Source organism: Grammomys surdaster, unplaced genomic scaffold (assembly GCF_004785775.1).
Source record: "Grammomys surdaster isolate TR1022 unplaced genomic scaffold, NIH_TR_1.0 472, whole genome shotgun sequence".
Classification (NCBI taxonomy): Eukaryota; Metazoa; Chordata; class Mammalia; order Rodentia; family Muridae; genus Grammomys; species Grammomys surdaster.
Window position 1 is genome coordinate 688,596 of NW_021604891.1, and position 25,405 is coordinate 714,000.

Below are 25,405 nucleotides of genomic sequence, written 5' to 3' on the forward strand. Positions count from 1 at the left end.
TGCTGAAGTCTAGGTTAGCTCACCCTGGAATTATTGTGTGTGCTGAAATCTAGGTTAGCTTTACCTGCAAGCCACTGTGGAGCAGTGTCTCCACCCCAATGTTGCTGACAAGATAACCAATTCTGACAAATAATACTTCAGACTCTGCTCCTGGACCAGTTCTAATTCTCCTCATTGTAAACCGCAGGTTTGCACGGTGGAAATCACAGTACCTCCTAGCACCCTACATCTCAAGCCAGTTCTGAAGGGTCCACCTTCTTACAGACAAGCCTGGCACACTGGGAAAAGATCCTTATGTTTTACAGAACCAATTTTCTAAGTAGGGAAAAGCCTATGGCAGCAAGAGTCAAGTCTACTTTAGAAACAAGATTGTTACTTCCAGGGAAATGACTACTTTGGGACAACGACATGGCTATTCAAAAGTCAGGGTAAGGAGACACTGAGACACACCCAATAAGAGCCTGCGGTCTCCACACAGTGTTACAGTGGCCTACTGTAACAAGTTTCCTATCAAAGCCCGACGTACAGCAATCACGCTTGCTTCCTCAAACTCTGGTGTAAGCTTAACTGTTCACCAAGTTAATGACTATCTCTACTTTTTCTTCTAAAAACTTTTATAATAAATGGTAACAATTAATGGTATAATAAATGGTAAATATTTTTAAAAGCTTAAGTTTTTCAGCTTTAAATAACAAAAATAAGACAAAATTATCAATAAGAGCTTACCAAAGATCAATAATTCTTTTGAAATTCAATTACAATTAAATGCATGCATTCTCACAAATACCTATAATTCTAGTTCCAGGGAATCTGATGTCCTTTTCTGCTCTCCATGGGCAGCAGACACACATATACTACATACATGCAAACAAAACATGCATACAAGCTTATTGACAGAATACTTATAAGAACATTCATATCCAGTCATCTAGGACTTCATGGCAAATAAAATATCTTGAAGCCAATTCTATCAATCATCACCAGCCTTGTCAACAGCAGCCTAGCAGCTGCTAGCAGGCCAGCACTAAAACAGAGCAAATTAATCAACAAAATGAGCAAGTAATAATAATTAACAATGTTGGTGTACGGCATGCACTTTTAAACCCAGCACTCAGAGGCAGAGGCAGGAGGATCTCTTGAGTTTAAGGGGTAGCCAGAACTACACAGTGAGATCCGGTCTCAAACCAAACAAATCAACCAGTAAATAATAACTTACCCACTTCAGTAAGTTTGTGTCTTTCGAGTGTTAAATTCTTGGAGTCCTTAATAAAATGAAAGGGCTGAATTTTTATTCCTTCAATTTGAGGGAATAATAAGGCAAAACCAGATTCTCCAATTTCTATCTCCTGAGGTCGATTGCTACCTGATCCCATTGGAGTCACTAGGGAGAAAAAGACAGTTTCATGAGGACATCTCATAGAAACTGGACTTCGTAAGAAACATAAATCAACCCATTACATCCTCCCAACTGCAGGTGAGGCTGTCAAACAGCGGCTCCTAGAGTAACAGCTCTCTGGCAATGTTTGGGTGGCAATGCCTGGAGCACATTTCAAGTATGTTCAGAAAGGAAGCTTTACAAACAAAAAGTATCAAACTGAGCAGTCGCTGAATCCAGATGAAAGGAACTGCTGTTCTTCGGAAAACCTTGTTTCAGTTCCCGGTCTAACTCGGGGAGATCTCTACCCTCTTCTGGTGTCCATGAGCACCAGGCACGCATGTAGTGCACATCCACAAGCACCAGGCATGCACGCAGTGCACAAAGACACATGCCGGCAAAATGCCATAAATCTTTTTAAATGTTAAGTTTCTAAAAAACTCAAACCGGGGTGGGGTGGGGATATTCGAAGAAAAAAACCCAGAAGACAAATGCCACATGATATACAGTGAGCTTACAACATGAAAGAAAAGTGCAAGGTTATGATACGGCTTGTGATAAGGTATCTTGTATTTAGACAGGCTTTAGACCCACCATTGGCTCAGGGCACTATGAGGGATCTAGATTAGGTTGGCAGAAGACAGACCTTGAACTTGGGCAGTACCTACCATCCCAGAGCCTGGAGTCCTGCAGCCAAACTGGAGCAGTCCCACTGGGCTCCTTCAGTAAGCATAGTATGACCAGCTTTCTCAAGCCTCTCACATGACTCCCTACCAGGATGCACCCTTGAACTGTGAGCCAAGCAAGTTCCCCACCCAGACAGTGTTTGCCAAGTATTTGTGTTGCAACAGCAAATGAGGTATACTCTGCTAAAAAGCCTAGGGAAGAAAACCTAGCAGTGTTTAACTGTGTGAGAAGATGCAGGACAGTCTGAATTAAAACTACAGCATAGTGAGCCAGCCTTGTCACAAGTCAACATACAAGTAACCAGTAAACACACAAAAGGTATTCAACACAGCTGGTCATTAGAGATTCCAAGAAAATACTCAAAGGAGTCAAAGGAGTATCTATCTTCATACCTACTAGCCAGGTTATTATTACAATCTGTGACCCAAGTAGCAAGGATGTGCAGCAACTGCAGCCCTCAGACTGCTCACTGAGTACGCCATGGTAGAAATTTGGAAAACTAGCAGTTTGTTTTTGAGTTAAATATACATCAGTGCTAAACTCCAGCAAGTTCACATCTTCAATTTCAGAGAAACTTACACAAAAGTAACATCCTCATTCACAATACCTAGGACCGGAAACCCAGTCTATGAAAAGCAGACTGGGAACATCAATCTTGTACCTTATATCACAGAATAAAGGGCTTAAATGAAGGGCTGGGGACATTGCTCAGTTGGGTAAAGTGTCTGCTATATAGTCATGAAGACCAGAGTCCAGAAGTCCTCCTCACACCTAACCCCAAACAAGCCAAGGTCAGGCAATGGAGGAAGCAGAAGAGGAAACCTCGCTACAACTCTGAGCCCAAGTTCAGTGAGAGGTTCTGCTTCAAAAGAACTCTTGACAACCTCTGATCTCCTCATGCATGCACACACACACACACACACACACACACACACACACTCTTAGGACTCATGGGAATCCGCTCACACATTTTAAATAAATTACTGATAATTGTAACATAAATGAATCTCAAAACCTGAAAGATTCTGTTTGCATTTTGGAATCTTGTGCAGTGAAATACAAAGGGCTCCAAGTGTTTGCAGATGAATAGGGGCTCTTGTAGCTGCTCACACACTTGTAAAGCGATAGCTTTACAATACAATATTGATAGCTATTGAGTGAAAGAGCTAAAACACAGAAAGGATGACCATTTATGACACTGGCAGGCAAGGCTAACCACACAAGTCAGAGGGAGTTCTGGGAGCCTGTTTGGAAAGAATAAAGAAACTACTAAGGCTCAAAGACCAGGGCCTTAGTCACTGTGTACTGCTGTGAAGTGACACTGTGACCAAAGCAACTTTTCTAAAAGGAAGCATTTTAACTGGGGCTTGTTTACAGTTTCAGAGGCTTAGTCCATTATCATCAAGGTTGAGAGCACAGAGACAGACAGGCTTGGTGCTGGAGAAGTAGCTAGAACTACATCCAGACCCACCGGCAGAGAGGGAGACTGGGCCTGACACGGGCTTTTGAAACCTAAAAGCCAGCCAGGCGGTGGTGGCACATGCCTGTAATCCCAGCACTTGAGAGGCAGAGGCAGGCGGATTTCTGAGTTCAAGGCCAGCCTGGTCTACAGAGTGAGTTCCAGGACAGCCAGGGCTACAGAGAGAAACCCTGTCTCGAAAAACCAAAAAAGAAAAAAAGAAAAAAGAAAAAAAAAAGAAACCTAAAAGCCCAGCCTCAATGACCAACTTCCTCCAAGGTCACACCTTGTAATCCTTTCAAACAGTTCCTATCTCTGGTGGCCAAGCCTTCAAGGAGGCAATGGGGGCCATTCTTATTTAAATCAACACAAAATTTGTGGCGAGGGCCCAGCAAACAGCAGAGGCCACCACACCCTGGCTAGAGCAGAGGGAATGGATATTGATATTTAGCCCCTAACATAAACTCAGAAGTACTTAAAGGAACACAACAATCAAATCTGCTTCAGGACAGGGCAGCAACAAAGGGAAAGCTGTAACTGCCACTCACTCAGCAGGGACACAGGCCTGCCACCCTAGGTAGGTATCATTCCTGTAACATAAAACTTAAAAAGGATGAACTTGTCTGTGTCTGGGAAGCCACCGTGGATGTAATGGACAGACAAGACGTGAGGAATGAGAGCTACAACACAGCTGGTAGCCAGGAATCGTCCAACAGTAACCAGCCGGCCACTTACTGCCAAGTCAAGCCCTGGAAGAAAACCACAGCATAGCTATCGCTTTACAAGTGTGTGAGCAGCTACAAGAGCCCCTATTCATCTGCAAACACTTGGAGCCCTTTGTATTTCACTGCACAAGATTCCAAAATGCAAACAGAATCTTTCAGGATACTTGGGTGGGGACCCAGGGGTGGTGAGGGTGTTCAAGCTTGTGCAGCAGGCACCCCCCAAGCTCTGTTTAAAGCTCCAGAAAATAGCAACAGCTAACTAACATCTTCTTGCTGCGTGGCTTGTTCTAAATGCCACAGATGTGTCACTACATCTTCACAGTCCTCCAAAGACACTAACATCAGCATCCAGTTTCACTGATGAAGAAACTGAAGCCTCATGGATGTCGGTAGGCTGTCCAAAGTAACACAGGCACACTAAGTGGTACAGCTGGAATCCTAATCCACGTGCCTCAACCACTGCACCATTGCTGCATCAACAGGAAACAAGACAAACACTAACAGCAAACATTCGCTAGCAATGTGCCATGCTGGCAACATGCAGACAAACAAACCTTTTGGTAAGGCCCACTGTAGGACTTTTGGGTTTGAACTTAGGATTCAGGTCTTGGTTTAAACTTAGAATTCACTGCCCTGGGGTGCATTCCGGGAGTACATTCCTTAGTCAGAGGATACTTGCTGGACTGACATTCAGAGGAAGAAGGGAGAGGCTGATTAACATTCCTCAGACCACAGGGGAAGGAATCTACCTGAGGGTGAGGAGGGCCCAGAGCGCATAGACACATTCCAGGAATCAGGAAGCCGGGCCCTTAATGTAATAAACCTGGACAAACAGAAGACACTCCTTGTCATAATCTGAGTCACCTAGGGACTGGACCTGGAAAGGTTAGACTTTGTGGTTTGCCGTCGTGAACTCTGTATAAGTACTGCTCCCAGCTTTTGTTCGGGGCTCTCTTGCCTGCATGTGAGACAGTCCTGGTGCACTAGTTTCATTAAACCTCATGTGATTGCATGAGTCCTGTCCGTGTGCGTTTCTGTTGGAGCGAGTCCCCTGGTTTGGATCTTAGAATCCAACACCACAAACCTGTCACTCTCAGTTACTCCTACCTGCAAGAAACAAGAGTGGGTGAGCTGACCGGACTGGACTGGCTGCAGATCTTTCCTAATCTAGGGTAGATAGAATGAGATCCTCGCTCCCTGCTATTGGCTGAGAAAAGACAGAGAATACACTCTGCTCTTAGGCACCCTTGAGATCTGAACTATGAACCTCACTGACTTGAGAGACATTTTAAGTACAAATAACATGGCAAGGATGACTAATGCTATTGTTTCAGATGATCGGAAATGTAAATGTACTTTTCATTTATAAGTATTTCACCAATCCCTGGGACCCTCCATCAAACCACGGCAAGAAATGAACTGTGAATTTCTCTCACCTACGATTCCTGGGGTCACAATCCCAAGGATTTGGCACTGCTTGGGGAACAGTTTCTCCAGGGCACATGCTGTTTCCATGGTAGTTCTCTTCCTCGCTGTAACAACACAGTTGTACAACTGTTAAATATTACCCAGCTGTCAAATCTGACAATGTTAAAAAACAAAACGATATTTAACAATAAAACAGGCTATGAGTTTGGGGATGTAGGTCAGCTGGTAGAACGCATGCAGGAAGCCCTAGGTTCAACTGTCAGCCACAGCGCTGCATGAACCCTGAGCAGTGCAGGCCCTAATCCTAGCACTGCATACACTCTGAGCAGTGCAGGCCGTAATCCTAGCACTGGAAGGTGGAAGCAGGATGATCAGGAGTTGGAAATGGATTTTCCCCATTTTGGTGCCTCTTTTATTCAAGTTCTAGCCCTAACTTTCGCTACCACCACCTTTGCCCTAAAGGCATCAGATCTGGCTCAGCACCGAGCCTGAGAAGTGCTATTTACTAGACCTCTCTGTTCAACTGATTTCATAGCATAGATTTCATTTCATAGACTACTACTTGACTCCAGTCAGTTAGATTCCAGTCAGTGTCCAAATCAAAGTCCAGGCCACAGGGCCCGTCTTGGATTCTTGGATTCTTCGTATTTCCCCTTAGCAAGCCAAGAATGCATAGGGTCTGTGATAGCTTTGGTAACAAAACCTCGCAGTGCTACTTTATACATGAGCAGGCGTGGATAAGCAAAGGCAGGCTCTTGTTTTAATAAAGAAGTACACCTGGAGGGTTAAAGTATTTTAAAACGAGAAAAACATCTTTCTGAAAAACCTCATTCCATCCATCTACCCATCCATCCATCCAATTGTACCATGAGGTTAGACATCAACCTACAGCACAAAGGGCTCCTTAGCTCATGCCGGACACAGGCACGCCTACAGGAGCAGTGCCCAAAAGTCTCAGAAGGCTTCCTCTCAGGACTAGGACAATGTCAAAAACAGAAACAAACAGCCAAACACCTAATGCTTGTCTCCACAGCTACCTCTTTTATGGCCTCGGCACTCTTCCAGGCTGATGAAAGTCTCAGAGTCTGCCATGTAGAGAACTGTCTGTGGTAAGATGCGAACATTCTGCAAAGAAAGAAGAACGGGATCCTGGGAGTCCGCGCGTGCCTCTGCGTTCCCAGGCACCTGCCTGCTCCACCCTGAGCCCTCCCTTTCATGTCTCACCTGTCGCTCCAACGCTTGTCAGCTCCTACTATTTTGGTTTTTTGTGTCAAACTTATCTCAGGTCTTAAGTTCATTTTCATAAAGCTCATTCAATCTTTTAGAACAGACCGTCACAGTAAGAAGCATCTCAAGAGAGGGAGGGTGCACAAGCTGCACCCCTCTTGTGGCATTTGGTGCCAGGCCCCCAGCTCAGTATTTCAGACCTGCTCACACTTGTACAAACAAGTTCCCTTGCTGCCAGGCACCTTAAAAGGTTCTTTAAGGTACCTCAGAGCAAACCTCTCAACCTTTGTATCTGCACCTCCAGGTGGCATCCTTACAGCCCTGCCTACCATCTTGTTTGTGTAGTTCCAACTCTGAGCAGGGCTTCCTCAGACTGCTGGCTTTCCTAAGCCTCACATGGTAGACAGCTATCAAAGGCTGAATTAAATGAAAGGAGAAACTTTCCAAGTGTTTCCTATAGGAATGGAATAAAAAGCAGCACATCACTGCCCTGTAATCTCGGGAGGTGGAGGTTTCGGAGAGGTTCTAGATAAACTCATGAAAAACACTGAACAGTATACCATCCGTTGTGGGGTGGGTGAGACCTATGACCTACGGACACAAAGTCTTGATTTCACCTAGCATTTCTAAAAAGTCTAAGTAGTCGCCACAATTTAAAATGTCACAGAACTTTAACATGTTTCCCAATCCTTTTGAGAAACTACAGAAACACTCAGACTGCTTACCTTTCAGCTATGGCTAGGCAGACCTGCCAGTACCTCCACCCACTAGAGCCTCTTGGGCTTCTGTCTGACGTTGAGTTATTTCTGTCTGTAATGCCCGCTGAGCGAAGGAGTCGGGGCCTGGTCCTGCCTCTGCCATCAACAGCAGGTAACGAAGCAGGTGCCTAGTTTCTTGAGTTTCCTATGTTTAAACAAACATACCAGCCTCATCTCTAATTCTCACTAGAAACTGACTACAAGCCTAAAAATGAGACTCTCACTGTAGCATAAGGCAGCTAGAACTACACTATTCAAAGTTACAAATAGCAAGCTATCTTATAGAAGTTCAAAATATTTCTAATAGGAAGTTAAGCATCTTTCCTTATATCTATTAAAATACTCAATCCCCAAGATGATCTGGAAAACACAGAGAAAACTGCATATATGACTTAGTCACCATGTTTCTGTCTCAACATGAGTTTAATTGTTTTTAAGGCCATCTGAACTTTAATAGTCATATTACAAGAGTTCTTAACACCCACTGAAAATATATAGTCTTAACATGTTATACGCATTATCTTTTTGCCATTTAATCCTGACAAGAACCCTTTAATGGTACAAGGGAATTCTTGTTCTTCCTTTTCAATTTATGGAAATAGAACTCAAGGCTTAGTCAAAGCCACATTGCTAGCTTGAGCCAAAATTTGAGTTAACATCTAAGATTCTCTGTATATAACAGTCACCACTACCACATATAGAATAATGCCTACTGCAGTAAAAAGTTGAAAATGACAGGACGTGTAAAACAGCATTAAAAAAAAAAGTCACATGGATTCTATTCCCCACAGAAAACTTTAACTAATATCCTATTTATGACCCTTCCTTTGTATTAATCTACACTACACTAATATAATTTAATTATCTACTTCTCAAATTTATCAACATTTAAAAACTTTTATTTTATGTGCATGTGTCTTAAGTGTATGCCATGTGTATGTGGGTGTTCTCAGAAACCAGTTGTAGTTACAGGCAGCTGTGACTCCTGATGTGGGTGATGGGAAGGAACTTGGGTCCTCTGGAAGAGAAGCCAACTATACTAACTAACCACTGCACCCTTTCTCCAGCCCCTTTATCAAGATTTTCTTATGATTGAAGGTACTTTGTGATTTGTAATTTAATGATTTACTTTACCAAACAGCATATTTTTAAGCTTCCTCACTATACATGATGCTCCAATAATAATGGACTGTGGGCCTTGATCAGTGTATCAGAGAGAAACAGTACTCTAACAAGCAGGAGAGATGGATGTTAGCCAGCTTTCTGGATGTGAGTCCAAGAGTCCAAAAGAACAAAGTAGAAAACCCACACCAGACAGCACACTCAGGACTAGCACATTAAAGATAAGAGCCGGGGCTTGGCGAGATGACTCAGCATTTCAGAGGGGGAATGCCACTTTTTCAAAGGACAAAGTTCCTCTAGCTCACAATCAGCTCTAAGGGATCCCATGCACTCTTCTGGCCTCCGCAGACATGTTCACACGCACACACGTATTCAGATACACGACAGACATACAGACAGGCGCGTGCACGCGCGCGCACACAAAGAGCCAGGTTTCCTAGACCCCCTGGGAGCTCTCAGAGACTGAGTCACCAACCAAAGAACATACAGGGTCTGGAACCAGGACCCCTGTACATATGTAGCAGACATGCAGTTCAGTCTCCATGGCTACCTTGTCTGGCCTCAGCAGGAGAGGACAGGACGTGCCTAATCTGGCAGAGACTTGATGTGTATACGAGGTGGGGATGGGGGTAGGGGAGGTACAGAGGGGCACCTTCTCAGAGAAGGGGAGATGTACTCTGAGCCAGGTTTCCCACTGACAGTAAGGGAGGTATAAATATGACCAGCGAGGAATTGAGACCAAATCTTAGGTTGGATTGGATGTACCGAAGGCAACTCCTGAGTTCCCATGTACCACTGATAGAAATACAGCTCCACATACACATAGCCAGTCACCTCTCTCTCCATTCAATGATTCAAATGTGTCTATTTAAAAAAAAACAAAAACAAAAAACGGGGGAGGGGCTGAATCTATACTATATTTACAAACTTTTTTTCCTAATATATTCTACATTTACTTTATATGAGGTATAAATAATCTAGAGATTTGAAGTTAAATAAGGGTGGGCTATATAAGTTAACAGAAATACTATGCAAGTTTATAAGGGATATGAGCAGCTGTAGACTTCAATATGGGGCAACTAATACCCTGACAATACCAAAGAACAATGGCACATGCAGATATGTATATATATTCCTGTCTGGGCTAGAGCAGCAAACCCTTAAACAACAGTGAGTAGATTTACATAGTGCTGACCTTAGATTCTAATTAAATACCATTCTCCACGAAAAGAAACCACAACTATTAGTGAAACTACTAATTTCTTGAATGAAGCAGGTGAAATACAAGCTGAAGACATTTGGTGCCAAAAGGTCATCTCTAAGGGACAATAAAACTGGCTTGAGAGCGTGCTAGCCACACACAAACCATGTGAGTATCAAGGAGATTCTAACAGTAACAGACACATCTCTAAACAGGAGACCAAGAGTATGTGTGTGTGCTGCGTGGGGAACAAACTGAACGAGAAGAAAAGTTAAGTTTCAAAGTTTTTACACACAGGTATTTATTAACTGCAACAGGACAGAAAATTTAAAGGCAGAAGCTTCTGGTAGACACCACTTGAATCAAGTAATTTAAGGTAATGGGATAAAAAAAATCTACTAAATCACAGTCACACTCAACCTGTGAAAGTTTTCCAAAGTAACTGGCCTTGGATTTTCTTAAGTGTTGAGGCTGGTAAAGAAAGTCACGTTGGGGACACAAACAAAGCAATGTGTCTTTTAGTCAGTCACTGGGAACCGAATTGAATCCTTTTGCCCTTAAGAAAAGTACTGGAACAAAATCTGAAGATTAGATGGTAGTGTGTTTACAAGCTCTTACTGAAGGGTGTATTTGTTACAGCTTTCATTTGGTACCCAGATTATCTCCAATTTGACTATCGGGACCCCACTTGAAGGCACCTTCAGAAGTCTTTAAGGTAATGTATTATCTTAGTTTTGTTTCTGTTAATGTGATAAAGTCCATTATGAAAAGCAATTGAGGAATAAAGAGTCCCTGAAGAAAGCCAGAGCAGGTAACAGAAGCAAAAGCCAGTGGAGTGCTGGTTACTGGACTGTTCTCCATGGCTTGCTCAGTTTGTTTTCTAATAAACTCTAGGACCACCGGCTAGGGGGTTAGGCAGGCTACAGTGGCGGTGGGGGGAGCTCCCACACCAAACATTAATCAAGAAAGTGTCCCACAGACTTGTCTACAGGCCAATCTTTGGCAGGGAATTACTTGAGTTCCCTTTCCGGCTCAAGTTGAAAACCAAACCCAAAACCAAGAAAACCTCTCACCAACACATATATCAATGATGATTTCCGAACCTGGAGGCTATATTGTATTTAAGTAGAACATTCCTGTTTGCCTATTATACATACTAAGAGGTAACAGAGCATCAAATTGGCAATTTCCTCAACAAGGGCCCCTGCCACTCAGTGAGACACTGGAAATTCACTATCTATCATCTTTATAATATGTCTTCACCTCCCCAAACACTGACTCTCCTGAATCCAGGGGCAAAAATGAGAAGAGGACTGTGGTTTAAGTATTTAGGTAGAAGTTTTAGCTCTTCCAGTTCTAGTGTGTTGGCCCTGGGCAAGCGATACCCAATGCCTTCATTGCAAAATAGAGGCAAATTAAGGAAGGCTCTGTAATAGTGGATACTTCAATTGCCCAACATCTAATAATAATTAAACCACAGCACGCCCTTACAAAACCTGAAGTTTACTACAAAATCCAGAATGCGAGCAAAGGCTCCCCTTAGGCACATGTATTACAATCGTGATTTAAAAAAAAAAAAAGTTCTCAGCCCACTAGCCCTGCAAGTGTCTGTTCACGGCACAACTCCATACTTGCCTCAAGCGCCTCAGCTAGTACGCGGACCAAGCAATGTCCCTCCAGGTGGCCCGCCTCCGCCACACCCGCGGAGATCCAGGTCACGTTGCGATGGGTCCGCAGCACTCTGCGCACACACTCCCTCCACAGGCGGCATACTCTGGGGACGCAAAAGCACAAAGGGTTGCCGCCGGGCGGCCCGTTCCCATCGTCAGCAGCCTCGCAGCGCCAGCCAAGCACTAGGACACCAGGGCAGGGGTCCCGGCAGAGGTGAACCCGCCACCCTCCGGGATGAAGGTCTCCTCCCGCCCCATTCGCCCTCACCCGGCTACCCGAAGCAACGCTTTGGCCGGCAGGAAGGTAAACACACGCTCCACCACCTCCGCAAGGTTACTCAGCACGTAGGTGCTTCGCGGATCTGTGGAGGAGGAGCCGTCGCCGCCGCCACCGCCTACCGGCTCCATTCCTCGCCTACCGGCCCGAAAGCCCTACGGAGGCTCAGAGGCACCCGTACGGCCAGCGCACCACCGACAACCCGAGCTCACTGAGCAGGCGCGCGCCACTTCCGGTGGGCCGCTTCCGGCACTGGACACGCCGCTGTAGCGGTGCACCGGCCGCACAGTTCCGCCCGGAAGGAAACATATGCAGCCTGGCGTTTAAGCCTGCTGCACGCACTTGTGTTTTTGGCGAGTCTGGTTAACTCATTAGCTCTTAAGTTTTAAGCAGTAAACATAAATAGCACTCGCCATTCTTTGGCCACTATTCATTGCTACAGAAAGCACATGCCAAACCAGTTATTTTCACACAGGAGCCATTATTCTTTGGCTCGTGCTGGGTCTTCCCTGCAGGCCAACAGAATCACAAGGAATGAGGCCCAACAACCTGTTTTAACCCTTACGTAAGGGTTAAAACTCCTATACATTCTCGAACCAAAAATGAAAGAACAGTAGTGGCTCAGCAGTTAAGAGCACTTACTGCTCTTCCAGAGGTCCTGAGTTCAATTCCCAGCAACTACATGGTGGCTCACAACCATCTGTAATGGGATCTGATGCCCTCTTCTGATTTGTGTCTGAAGACAGCGCGACTCTCTTCTCTTCCTCCTCCCTCCCTCCCTCCCCACCTCTCCCTCCTTCCCTCTCTCTATGAAAGAAATCTTAGTAGAGGCAGCTTCATTTCAACCGACTAGGTTTTCTCCTGATTGACGGACCCTTTGTCCCCCAGCTACTTGGTCTGACCTGGTGCTTCTTGTTTTGGCTTCATGACCCTTTACACTGTGATAACCCAGTAGAACATTTTGAACTGGACATGATGGTGCATGTTTGCAATCTAGCAAGCTGAAGGCAGGAGGATCAAAAGCCAAAAAATAAATCTGGGCCCAACCCCAAAGCATGTAAGATAACATAAAACACATTAACAACCCCTCAATAACAAGCTGCCACTTTACTCTGGAAACCTTAAGGCCTAATAGCAAATATATGGACGTATCATACAGTCTATAAAATTCCAAGATACACTGAGGATGTGTGAAAACTTAAATGCTTCCCGTTAATAATAATAATAAACCCAGCAGATCTGGGGTCTCCAGGAGTCCTAAGACCGATTTCCAGAACTAATGGCTCCAAACTCTGTGGCACCATTCTTCTCACCAGGCACTGGCGAGGTAGGGGAGGAGAGGGGAGACGTGGTAAGGACAAGGGAATGAATATCAAGGGCGTATGTTTAAGAGGACTTCTCAACATTTCTTCAGCTAAGGCTACCTTCGGAGAAAACTGCTGTTTCTGAATGAAGTAGGATGCCTGTACATGGAGACATAACATTCAAACCAAACATGAAACTGGCATAGGAATTTCAGTCAAGAAGAGAAAAAGCTTTCCTTCTGTTAAGCTGCTGAGAAGATCTACTCATCGTGGTATGTATAGGGGCCTTAAGTATACAAGGGCAACTGTGCTACTTAGTACCCTAAGAACATTAGAGACATTAATTAAAACAGCACTTGAAACCCACGTGCATTTGAATTTAAAGAACACAGTAAAGGGAGTGGTTAAGGAAAAACTGAATACACTATGTGTGTATACACCAATTCTAGGTTCCCTCCATCTCACCATCTTCATCTCCACTTCTGAAGCCTCCCCACACCCCATCTTCTCTTTGAATAGCCTACACTAGGAATTCAATACAGAGCCTAAAGACACCTGAATCACAGCAGCTTGTATGAGGGAAAGGTGACAAATCGATTTTTAAATGGTTCTTTATTCATAAACTTGATGCAAGTTTACAAAATTTACTGTACATTGCCAAATAAATCTGCAATGAAAAAAAAAAAACCCAAAGCATGCCAAATGTGTAGCTGTCAATCTGCTAGCCATTAGGAAATTAGAATTCAATAACATATTCAAGATTTTGCCTTAGGCATAAGGAATTTTATAATGTGTTGGATTCTGCCTTGCCACTTGTCATCTGAGCCACTGGCAATCATTTATTTAAGGTAACCAAATGACCAAGGATACCAGATCTCTTTACTGCCCTCTCAACCAGCAGAATCAAGAGAAACCACACATAAAATGCACATGTGCCATGTCCCCTACATGTGGTTTACAAAGTTAAAAAAAAATAATCTCAGATCAAATATATAAGAAATACTGTTGACCTTTGTACTGGTTTGTGCAGGAAAATGTGCTTCTGGGTTTCTTTTTTAAAAGTGCTTAAATAACTAGATTTAAATCAAACATGGGGTTTGTTTTTTAAAAAAAAATCTATTACCAACCAAAGAGTACTGATTCAGGTAAGGCAATAAAATGCAAAGTACATTGATTTGTGTCACATTTTATAAAACATTAACGTAGGCTGAGTTCCTACTGGTCTTCTGATGTAAACACCACTGCATGACTATAGCAAACATTTAAGGATCTCCAATTTAGGTATCTTTCATAATCTTGCTCAAAGAGTCTTTGTGCCAATCATTCCATAAGTTTATTAGTTTGTCATCAATTGCAACACCCCGCTAATAAATGGAAAGGTAAAATGACATCCTACTTCAGAACTTCAGGCTCTACACTGTGGCTCTTCCTCACGAGAAATGTTGAACCAACAGGAGGCAGGTTCAGTCCAACAGGACCCTGCTGCCCCAGTGGAAATCACTGCTCACAAGTGGCTGCCTTGCTTTGCTGTACCTAATATGATACAATTAGGATCATACTTTCAGATTAGTTCAAACCTTCACACAACCATGAAAAAGTGTAACAATTTAATGAAGAGGCTTCCTGTCATAATTTTGGCAATAAAATTATTTCAGACCTGAAAAAGCTATGGTTTAGAAGACCTAAAATTTCTAAACCAGTATTGACCATCAGTTAAACTTTTATTGGCTCTAAACAAACAGGATTTTGCAAATCTTCATACCCCATAGGCTCAATAGAGAAAGGTTACTGTAAAATCACAGCTGCAATAAACTGATGCTGACTTCCCTGCTTAAGATTTTTCACTTTTCAAGAAAAAGGTGGTAGGGAGTGGCTATTGTGTGTACTTGTCAGGAAAAATACAGTAAAGGCCCCACTGCTCAGTCCAAGATACCTAAAGTGAGCAAAATGAAAAGGCTGTAACTGGATGTCAGCTGACAGATTATCCACTAAATGACCTATTAGCTAATGTCTTCGGTACTGCTGTTACACGGGCACTCGAAAGCTTATGTCTGTACGTTGGAACAATTTTCTTTAAAGCAACATTGGTCCAGACATATGTCAATGTAGTTAGCCATCTTCCTTTGGAGGTGTGTACCAGCCTGAAATAAAATGGAAAAGGTTAACATCAATCTAGAAAAAGATTAAGAAAAAGACATTACTACATCAGGGCCAGTGTCTGTTCATAACTGTGTTGTTTAATCCTACTGTAGAAACTTCAACTTGCTGTTCAGTTACTAACCCAGCATTCTGATATCTGATTTAGCTACTGCTTATGACTAAAGCATACTTGGATTTTCAACATCTCGTATGAATGGTACTCTTAGCTGACGGTGACAGTATGGACTAACAGCTACATGCTAAACTTTCATCTCAGTTTTGTATTCAAAAGCAAACCTCACTCAAAATATCCCCCACACAAAATCCTGGTGACTAGAATTTAAAAACCAACTAACCAACCAACCAACAAACAAACAAATAAAAACATTGGTAGGGAAACTGCTTTAATCACATTACAATTCCAGCTATGTAAGGTAGGACAGCACAAAGTTTGTAATCTCATAACGCATGACTAAACATCAAGTTACTTATGGTAAGCACACAATTTTGTCAATTTACAACAAGTACAAAGATATAAAACTTTAAAAATTAGAATTGCTCTCTTTTGATTCTGAATCCACTGCTCTTTCATCAATGCAAGGCAATCTCTGTGTCTCTCAAATACATTTTCTATAAACCTCTTGTGAACACCAATTGTAGGGTTTGCTTTAAGAAAGAAAAAGGGGGCAATGTGACTGCTGACCCAGGCTCCACTCAAGTGTAAGCTCTCACAGAAAGGCAGCTGGATGCTCAGTCAGGCCTGGGAGAAAGCAGACATTGGAATGTACTCATCTGATGTACTTACTAGAAACGACAGAAGCCTGGGCTTGACCTCAGGTTTTAAACCTTCTTTGAATTTTCAAGATTTGGTTTTGAATACTATTACAAAAAGGAATCATGAAAAAAGTTGGCTTTATCATTAAAATTGTGCAAGACACAATTGTGCAAGACACAAATCCAAACTTACAAACTAATATACCTATGTAAGTGTGTACACAGAGGTCAACATCCTGTGTCTTCCTCAAATCATGTTGTTGGTCTTTTTGAGACAAGTTCTCAACCTGAAACTCAATGATTCCGACTGGCTGGCCTCAGCTGGGATCAGAAGCATCTGCTGCCGCACGTGGCTTTCCATGTGCACTCTGGAGACAAACTCAGGGCCTCATGCATGCTCATTTCCCAGCCCAACTAACACATCTCTTCTAGCAGAGTTAAGAGCATTTACTACAGTACTTATCCTAAGGTGCCTACACTTTCACTCACACAAAAGAGTATTAGTATCCCTTCCACCACTACCATGAATTCCCTATTCAGGGCACTTGGTTACACAGTGCTCTGCAGAGGCACTATTCTTTTTCTTCATTTTCTAAGAGACACTTTGCCAACTTCAGATGAGGAAACCTGGGATGAAAGAGATCACAGAGACTGGAAAAATGGCACAGTGGGTGAAGGGACTTGCCGCTAAGCCAGACAATGGTGTGTGCAGTGGCAAACACATACACAGAGAAACAAATTTCTCTTCTCAATAAATCTGAGGACCTGTTCAAAGCCACAGAGCTAGGGAGTGACATAAATGGCACTTGCAAACAGGTCTTCCAAGCCAGGCCAGGTGATGCAGGCCTATGATCCCAGTGACTGGGAAGACTGAAGCAGGACTCTTAAGTTTAAGCTTTGCCTGGACTGCAGAGTGATCTCAAGGCCAGCCTGGAAAACTTGTCTTAAAAGATCCAACAAAGGAAATGAACCAAGTAGGAATCTGAAGATGCTTCAGGAGCAAACAGTGAGCTTATAGCGAGGTGCTAACAAGGTGCTAACACAATTCCTTTACTTACAGAGTCTATTCCAAGTGAGCAAAGGGATTCCTCTAGTAACCTAAATTCTTGGCAGTAACACAAAGGCACTTAGATCAAGGAATTCAGGGCATCAGCTTTTGAAAGAAGCAATGTTAAGATTTGTTCCAAGATTACAAATATAGAAAATGTTTTCCCCTCACTGTAATTAACAGTATTGGATTAAAAAATTATGACAAAAACACAAAAATGAACAAGGCAAACATCAACATGTTATGTATAACTTCGTAAGTAATAAGTACTTATTGAATTAAACATACCATTTTTCTCATGTATCTGTACAATGGAATTATAGGACTGTTGGGCTCGTGCTAGATTATACTGATTCTGAAAGAGAAATAAATGTTATTAAATCAAAACTTCAGGCAGATGGAAAGCAGAGTAAATTTCTGCATGCATCACTAGTGGGCTTAAAAGAATATTTTCATTTTTCAGACTTGTATTACTTTCCGTATTTGATATAATTTTATGAGAATAACAAAACCAAAATTGTACTTCACTAAAACCTCACTAACTTCAGAGTTGTTTTAAAGTCTTTCTACCAACTGGTCAAGCATGAGGGTTTACAGTCCTAGTGTGTTTCTGCACATTGTCTGATCAAGTCAAAGGAAATACATTTGGATGAGAAAAACCCCAACTCTTCCTTCTAACTTAATCTAAATGACAGTCTATTTGATAATGATTTCAGATAAGAAACACTAAGCTTCAGGCACCACGCATGTAAATACTTGTACATTTTTGGTATTTGTAAATATTTTAAATGTAAAGAATGGCCATGATTGCCACCAAGGCCCCTCTTTTGGTTAAGATAACAAATGTTCTCTTAGAAGCCAAGTTCAGACTGAATTTTGTCTTGAATGGCCTACATCGTAACTTCAAATAATACCAGACACGCTCTCCATAACAGGTCACCCCATCTATAGCAGCACATCATACAACTTGTGTGACAAACGCAAGTGCAGAAGAAACAAACTGTAGAGTTCTCCCAACAACTAATCCCCTCCTGTCCCTGCTTCCCCACAGTGAGCTACATTTACTAGTTTCTCATACACTTCTCTGGAAGCTTTTGCAAGGACATTCATGAGCAGTCTGTTTTCCAAAGACCAACTATGTACTGGCCTAGTATGGGCAAAAACCACCTGGAAGGACGCTTCTGCATCAAAGGACAAGCCTCTGTCATGCTGAGACCCTGCTCAGGTGCTCAACATGGGCTGCAAGGCCATCTGTCTGTGAACGCCTCTGAGGAGCTTCCCAGGAGTCCTGCGCCCCTGGGTGGAGCCACATTCTCCTTGTGATTTCAACCTGCCTGTCTACTCACTCCGTCCAGCTGGCCAGTTCCCATGCATCTGTGAGCTACTATTTTAATTTCTGTAAACAGACCCGATTTTCTACAGAGTAATCTTTTGAAGCCCTGCCATAAGGCATCTAAAACAAAACAAAACAAAACAAATAATCCCAAAGATAATTTTAAAATATTTTCATGGGCTGGAGAGACGGTTCTGTGATTAAAAAACACTGACTGCTCTTCTAGAGCGCCAAGATTTGATTCCTAGCACCCACACAGTGGATAACAACTGCAGTTCCAGGGATCTGATGCCCTCTCCTGGTCTCCGCGCGTGCAGCAAACATGTAGGCAGTACACAGACAAACAAGAAATGGAGGCATAACATCAATGCACACTAATTTATTTACACAAAAAGAAAAATAAAAGAGAAAGAGACTAAACTTAACAAAATACGCCTGACATACTCTCAGATCAGTAAATACTGCGCCCTCTCCTAAGTGGAGCCCTCACTGTGGACAGTCCAAAGCTGATGACTGACCTCTGGCTTAGGACTGCAGACTTCTCCTTTACTAATTTCTCCCTTTTAACTCCTCTCTAACAATGAGTTGGATTTTGATCTATTGTTATTTATTTTGTACTTTAGCATACAAGGACTAGCTCTCAGCATTTTTGAACAAGGTGTGCATTAGGAGACTCTCCTCTCCCTCCCCTTCTCTCCCCTTGTACCCTCACAGCCTCCAGCCTCTCCTCTTTCATGTCCCTGGTGTCATGTGCCCTTTCTTCCCTCACTGTTGTGAGCCTCCTTTAGTTTCTGATTGCACTGTTGCTGCTATCTCAGACACTGCAAAATTTTATTTTCAAATTCCTATTTGACCAACGGGCTGTATAAGTCTGAATTTCCACAAAACATTGTATATTTCTGGCATATTAACTTACTGTAAGCTTTATTTAACCAGGATCTGTCTTCCTTTTTGTTTTTCAGCATTATGGGTTGTCTTCACTCAACAACTTTAAACATTTTTTCCCCAAGAATTTTACTATTACCATTACAGTTCAAAATTATTTTTAATTTTACATGTTCTTTTTACTATAACTTAGGAATGCACTTAAATTTCCAAGTTCATATGTAATCTAATCTTCATTATTATCTTCTAACTTAATTATATACTTTTGGAAGGTAGCACTGTTTTTATATTGTCTGCCTTGTTTTTATTTTATAATGCTGTGAACGTTTTCAGTTTCTTATGTATTTCTGGGAAAGTCACAGGGCATCTCACAGGACACATAGCTCAGCTCATGCAGGCCTTTCCTTGTTGGTATACTGGTCTGTTTTTCCCTGTGTTTTTTTCAGGGAAAGTTTTCTCTTCAATTTTAAGCTATTCTGTATGTTGTTAAGATTCTTCAGATCTCTTCAACTCCATTCCTGGTCTTAATTGATCAGTTTCATGGTTCCACTGTTAAATGTCTTCTTTTCTTTGGCTTTTTGAGATAGGGTCTCATTTAGGCCACCCTGGCCTTAAACCCACTATGTAGTCAAACGTTATCTTGAACTTCTGATCCTCCTTCCTCTGTCTCCTCTTAAGTGCTGGAGTTAGAAGCATATGACCATTTACCTAGATATTTTCTCCCTCTGACATTTTATACAACTATTTTATTGCACTTCAAATAACTACAGTTTCTGTTTTGTTTTGTTTTGAGGTGCTGGGATTGAACGCATGCTAAGTAAGCACTCTTCTACTCAGCTACAACCCCAGCCCTTTTCCCTATCTTGTGATCTGATTATTTTAAGAACCAGTCCTTGGGGACATGTATGTAACATTCACATTTTTGTCAATTCTGTGTCTGGGTGGCCTAGTTGTGATCTGAATTCCCCATTTATTTGATTTTAATCTACGGGAAGCCTACAAGCTTCAATTAGAAACACTTTTCTCTAGAGGATGAGTCTGCTTCTGGTGAGAGCTGAGAGTGCAGCTACCATGGGATCAGAACAGTCCCTGTGGAGAATCAGGCTCCTGTATTTGGCACCACAACTCACTTGTGGATACAGGGCTGGGGCTTAGTCACTCCCTAGCACTGGAAACAATGACAAACTCACTCCTGGGCTTATGACCATTATGACGGGTTCTACAGTAAGTGGAAGCAACAGAAGGTTCCTATCCTGATTGCAGAAACAGGGTCCGCACTGCCCCAAGGCTGTGTGTTCCAGGACTCCACTGTGTAACACGCATGTTTAGCACAGTAGCTAGCTTTATTAATAGTTTTGAACATAGGGTCTCCTTATACAGCCCAGTTGAGTCTAGACTCACAATGTAGCCCAGATGGCTTCAAATTTGCAATCTTCCTGCCTTAGCTTTCCAAGTGCTGGGAACTACCTTTCTACAAACAGGCCCATACTCTGAAAGGATTTATTACTTAGTCTCAAGTTAGTGCTACAGACTAGTAATTTCCTAGTAATTGAACAGGAAACAGCCTGGCCTACATCCTTCTAACTCCATGGTTTGTTCTTACTCCTTCCGGCTAAACACTGTCGGGGAATAGGAGAGCCGATGGCAAGACTATACTTCCATCTTCATAGGCTCTTGTCTGTACAAAGCTACCACGTTCTCAGCCCCATTAATCCAACCTGGCCTCAATCATGTCGACTGAGAACAACTCAGATTTCTAGCAAATGTATCAGTTAATTCAGCTTTTTAAAATGCAAGCACATTCAATTACTTTGAACCAACATATGACAATATAATACAAATATCACATCGTGGTTTTTTGACTAAGATCAAATGTAAATATTTTAAAAATTCTAAAGTAATAAATATATGACAAAAAGAAAGTTAAAGAGCACAAAATACTAACCTCATTTTTAACAACTCTACTGGTATTTCACAAACCCCTCATCAGTATCACTGGCTATTAGCACGTGACTGTTCCTGTAACGACAGTCTATACTGATATTTACACGGCTCTCCCTCCCACCCCACTGCTGCCCCCACTACAGACACATGTACCCACCCACACAGGTCAAAAGATATTTTTAACACAATTTAAAATATGTACTGTTGTTTTGTGTGAGCACCTGTGCTTCAGCACGTGTGGCAATCAGAAGACAGTTCTGTGGAGCTGGCTCTCTACTTCCACTTTTAACATGGTTTCTGTGATTCAAACTCAGGCTGTCAGGCCTGCCTACTTAACTACCTCACCGGCTGCAAATGTAAGCAATTTCTTTTAGTTGAAACAGAGGCAGGCAGGCAGAGGAGGAAGAAGAAGAGAATATATAAATATGTGTGTGTTCAGGCACATGGAGATCAGAGGACAACTTTCAGGAGACAGTTCTCTTCATCTACTGTAAATAAACTTGGTTCATCAGGTCTGCGTGGCAGCAGTTCTATCCCATGAATCAACTTGCTGGCCCTTTAAAGACTGACTTTTATTATTTTTAATTATATGTATATGTGTCTTTATGTCTAGTATGTATACATAAGTGCAGATACCCAGAAGCCAGAGGCCTCAGATCCCTCTAGAATAGGAGCTAGAGGCAATTGTGAGCTGGCTGCCACAGATTCTCCGTTAAGAACAGCAATTGTTCTTAAAAGCTGAGTCAGCCAGGTGGTATTGGCGCACGCCTTTAATCCCAGCACTTGGGAGGCAGAGGCAGGCGGATTTCTGAGTTTGAGGCCAGCCTGGTCTACAGAGTGAGTTCCAGGACAGCCAGGGCTATACAGAGAAACCCTGTCTTGGAAAAAAAAAAAAAAAAAAAGCTGAGTCATCTAACTCAGCTCTGTATCTTCCTTTTTTGTCACATTTATGTATGTGTATCTGGGGAAAACAAAGGGAGAGACATGTACCATAACATAAACATGAAGGTTGGGATGACCTTGAAAATAAGTTCTCCCACTGGGATTGAACTCAGGTCCTCTTCTCAGGCTTGGTAGCAAATGTGTTTACCCACTGAGCCATCTCACCATCCAGCTTTCTCTTTTGATTGTTTAGAGTTTTAGTATTTTTGACGCAGGGGCCTCACTACATAGCCCAGGCTAGCCTGGCACAGCATCCCAACTGCCAGAACTATAGACATGAATCACTATGTCAGATTCTTGTGGGTTTTTTTTTTTTTAAGTTAATGATTAGACTATTACCTGCAGAGTTCAGAATTCAGGAATTCTATTATATTGTACAAAGTTTCCACTTTCTTAGCTGACAATATTTTTTAGTTTAAAAAAAAAAAAGAGTGAGATTTTACCCTAAACATCTCACTGAATTTATCTTCTAATGTACTAACCACATAAAGACTCAGTCAACCATGAACAAAAGCCAGCACACAGGATGATGGTCTCAAAAGATTCTATAAGCTATGTCATTACAGCCATCTTAGTACGTGCTATAGTTTACATAATAAAATTTCAAAAAGATCTGCACACTTAAGCAATGTACTTCAATATACAAAAATACTCAGCAGCCTGACTTAGCATCTTAAGTATAATGCTTTTTCTTACTTGACAAGAAAACATAAAAAAAAAAAAAAGCATGCAGGTTTAAAGCAATTGAAATGGTTCTAGAATTTCAAAACGATAGATAACTTTCCCTGCTGTATTGACTTGATACATAGCTCTCAGGAGAAGAAAGTCTGCACAGTATACAGGTAAATTTCAATTACCCAAAACGAAAGAAAAAAATATCACTGTTTTATGCCTTTCTAATTTTCTTTTAAAATGAAAAACGTGTAAATTTTTTAAAAATTATTAAAATTTACATACATCAAATCCTCTATATAAATAGATGCCAGAAAGAAAGCACTGAAGAACATGTCAGTCCTTATTTTGAAGTACTCAAAATTACAAATTACCTTTTCAAGTTTTTGTGTATTATTTACTTTAGGAACTTTGCATGAGCAAATATTAAAAAAAAATTAATTATACTACATAACCATTTTATTGACACATTAAGATAAAAACATAGATTCACATATACTGTTAAGAAATGTTGGTCTGGCCCATTGGTAATGGTGCATGTCTTTAATCCCAGGTCTCAGGAAGCAGAGACAGGTGGATCTCTGAGTTTTAAGCCACCCTGGTCCACAGAGTGAGTCCCAGGAGAGCCAGGGCACACAAAGAAACCCTGTCTTCAGAAACAAGCAAATGAACAAAATAAATAAATAAATAAATGCTGGTTTGATATGAATTATTAAACACTGGTGAGCTGCTTAACTTCTAGATTCTAAACAAATGGCATTTTTGTTCCAGATTTTAAAAAAAAACAGTTGCTAAAAGCAACACTATCACCCCAAATAATGATTTCTTAAATGATCTTTTAAATTTTTCTTTTTCTTTGGATTAACATTCTAAAACAATCTCATGATTTGAAGTACAGTGTAAATAGAAATCATACTACTTGAATAAACAGTGCAAATTTACAAAGAACTTTAGGGGAAACATTCACTATGCAAAAAACATCAATCAGACCAAGGCTGATTTCCATCACAAAAGGTTTTTTCAAAACAAATACCTAAATAAATACCTAAAAATAACTACAATCCCACCTAGAAGGAGCATCCTAGTAAAGTAAATTCAGCACACAACTCAGTGAATAAGTGCAGACTATGCCTGCCAGACTGAAACTCTTGTCTTGACCCCATGACTGTAGTAGGAGTTCTCAGACCCCGTGTGCCTCAGTTTCCTTATCTATACAATCAGACAACAGAACAATTTCTCTTAGGTTGTGAAAGGACTGAAAAGGTTAATGATTTAGATTAGAATAGAGACCAGCATAGACACACTAGCTGAAAATTAACGATGCTAACTTGGTTCCAGTTTGGAGAAACCTCAAAGTTCACCCAGAATTTTTACTTGGTGCATCATATTTAGCAATAATAAGCTCAAACTCTAAACATGTCTGTGACTATGAAAGACAGTGCGGTTAAGGGAACTGTAATGAGTATCTTCTCTTAACACATGTATGTTTTCTACCTACACTTTTCTAAAACAAGAAAACCAAATAAAAAAATGAAATAAACAGTCTCAAAAAGAACTACAATGGGGGGTTGGGGGTGCTGGAGAGATTACTTCACAGTTGAGAGTACTTTTTTCTTTTGGGGTGAGAGGGGTGGGCCCACCCCACCGACATGGGGTTTCTGTGTTTACCCCTGGGTGTCCTGGAACTCACTCTGTAGACCAGGCTGGCCTCGAACAAGAGGACTTTTTCTTGAAGAGGACCTGAGTTCAATTCCAGTCACCCACATGGTAACTCACAACTGTCCATGACTATAGTTCATCCAATGCCCTCTTCTCACCTCAGAGGACACCAGGCACACACATGATGTAGACACATACACGTAGGCAAAACACTCATAGACATAAAAATAAATTTTAAAAATAGAATCAAGATAGGAAGATGCCTCAGATGTAAGGCATGATAGCCTGAGCATCCTAGCATGTCTATGGAGTTCTTAGTCAAGTACCTTATTTGCTCCAAACTGTACCCGGGCTTTGCCTTTCACTAAGGTGGCATTGATCTGCATGATGACAGATTCTATTGAGTAGGCACTGCTCCAGCCCTGCAGGAAGAACAAGGTGCATCTAAAACTCAGTGGTCTTCACAATTCCCATCCGAAAAACCTAACAAAACAGCACAGAGGAGGAACCCAACAACAGCAAATCAGTGCTAACAAATCTGTAGTGACAGGAAAAACACTGGGCCACTTCCAGAATCTCACAAACAATCCTGAGTTCTAAATGTCACTGAATAGATAATCATCACTCTCGGTGGCTGTTCCAGCATGGAACAGGCTCCAAGGACAATGACAGTTTACCACGTTACTTTGAGCTTGTTTGTAAGAGTAAGTGCTACTACATTTAAGGACTTTCCTCTTAGAACCCAGCATACATATGGAAACAGTCCACTAAGGCTA

At 41.8% G+C, this 25,405-nt stretch overlaps 2 protein-coding genes across 3 annotated transcripts in view; both read right to left on the minus strand.

Annotated features, from left to right (window-relative positions):
- Positions 1–12,060, minus strand: part of Fbxo22 (F-box protein 22) — a 15,866-nt gene extending 3,806 nt beyond the window's left edge. Inside the window, exons 1-5 of the mRNA XM_028781561.1 lie at positions 11,921–12,060; positions 11,618–11,756; positions 6,712–6,799; positions 5,683–5,778; positions 1,217–1,381 (exon numbers count right to left, since the gene is read on the minus strand). Coding sequence (XP_028637394.1) covers positions 1,217–1,381; positions 5,683–5,778; positions 6,712–6,799; positions 11,618–11,756; positions 11,921–12,060 — 628 coding nt within the window. The remainder of the gene's footprint in view (positions 1–1,216; positions 1,382–5,682; positions 5,779–6,711; positions 6,800–11,617; positions 11,757–11,920) is intronic.
- Positions 12,061–13,828: 1,768 nt separating this feature from the next.
- The window catches only part of Ube2q2 (ubiquitin conjugating enzyme E2 Q2), a 52,807-nt gene continuing 41,230 nt past the window's right edge, over positions 13,829–25,405 (minus strand). For both annotated transcript variants that reach the window (XM_028781571.1, XM_028781572.1), the window contains exons 11-13: positions 24,956–25,051; positions 17,483–17,549; positions 13,829–15,374 (exon numbers count right to left, since the gene is read on the minus strand). In XM_028781571.1, coding sequence (XP_028637404.1) covers positions 15,343–15,374; positions 17,483–17,549; positions 24,956–25,051 — 195 coding nt within the window. In that variant the 3' untranslated portion in view covers positions 13,829–15,342. The remainder of the gene's footprint in view (positions 15,375–17,482; positions 17,550–24,955; positions 25,052–25,405) is intronic.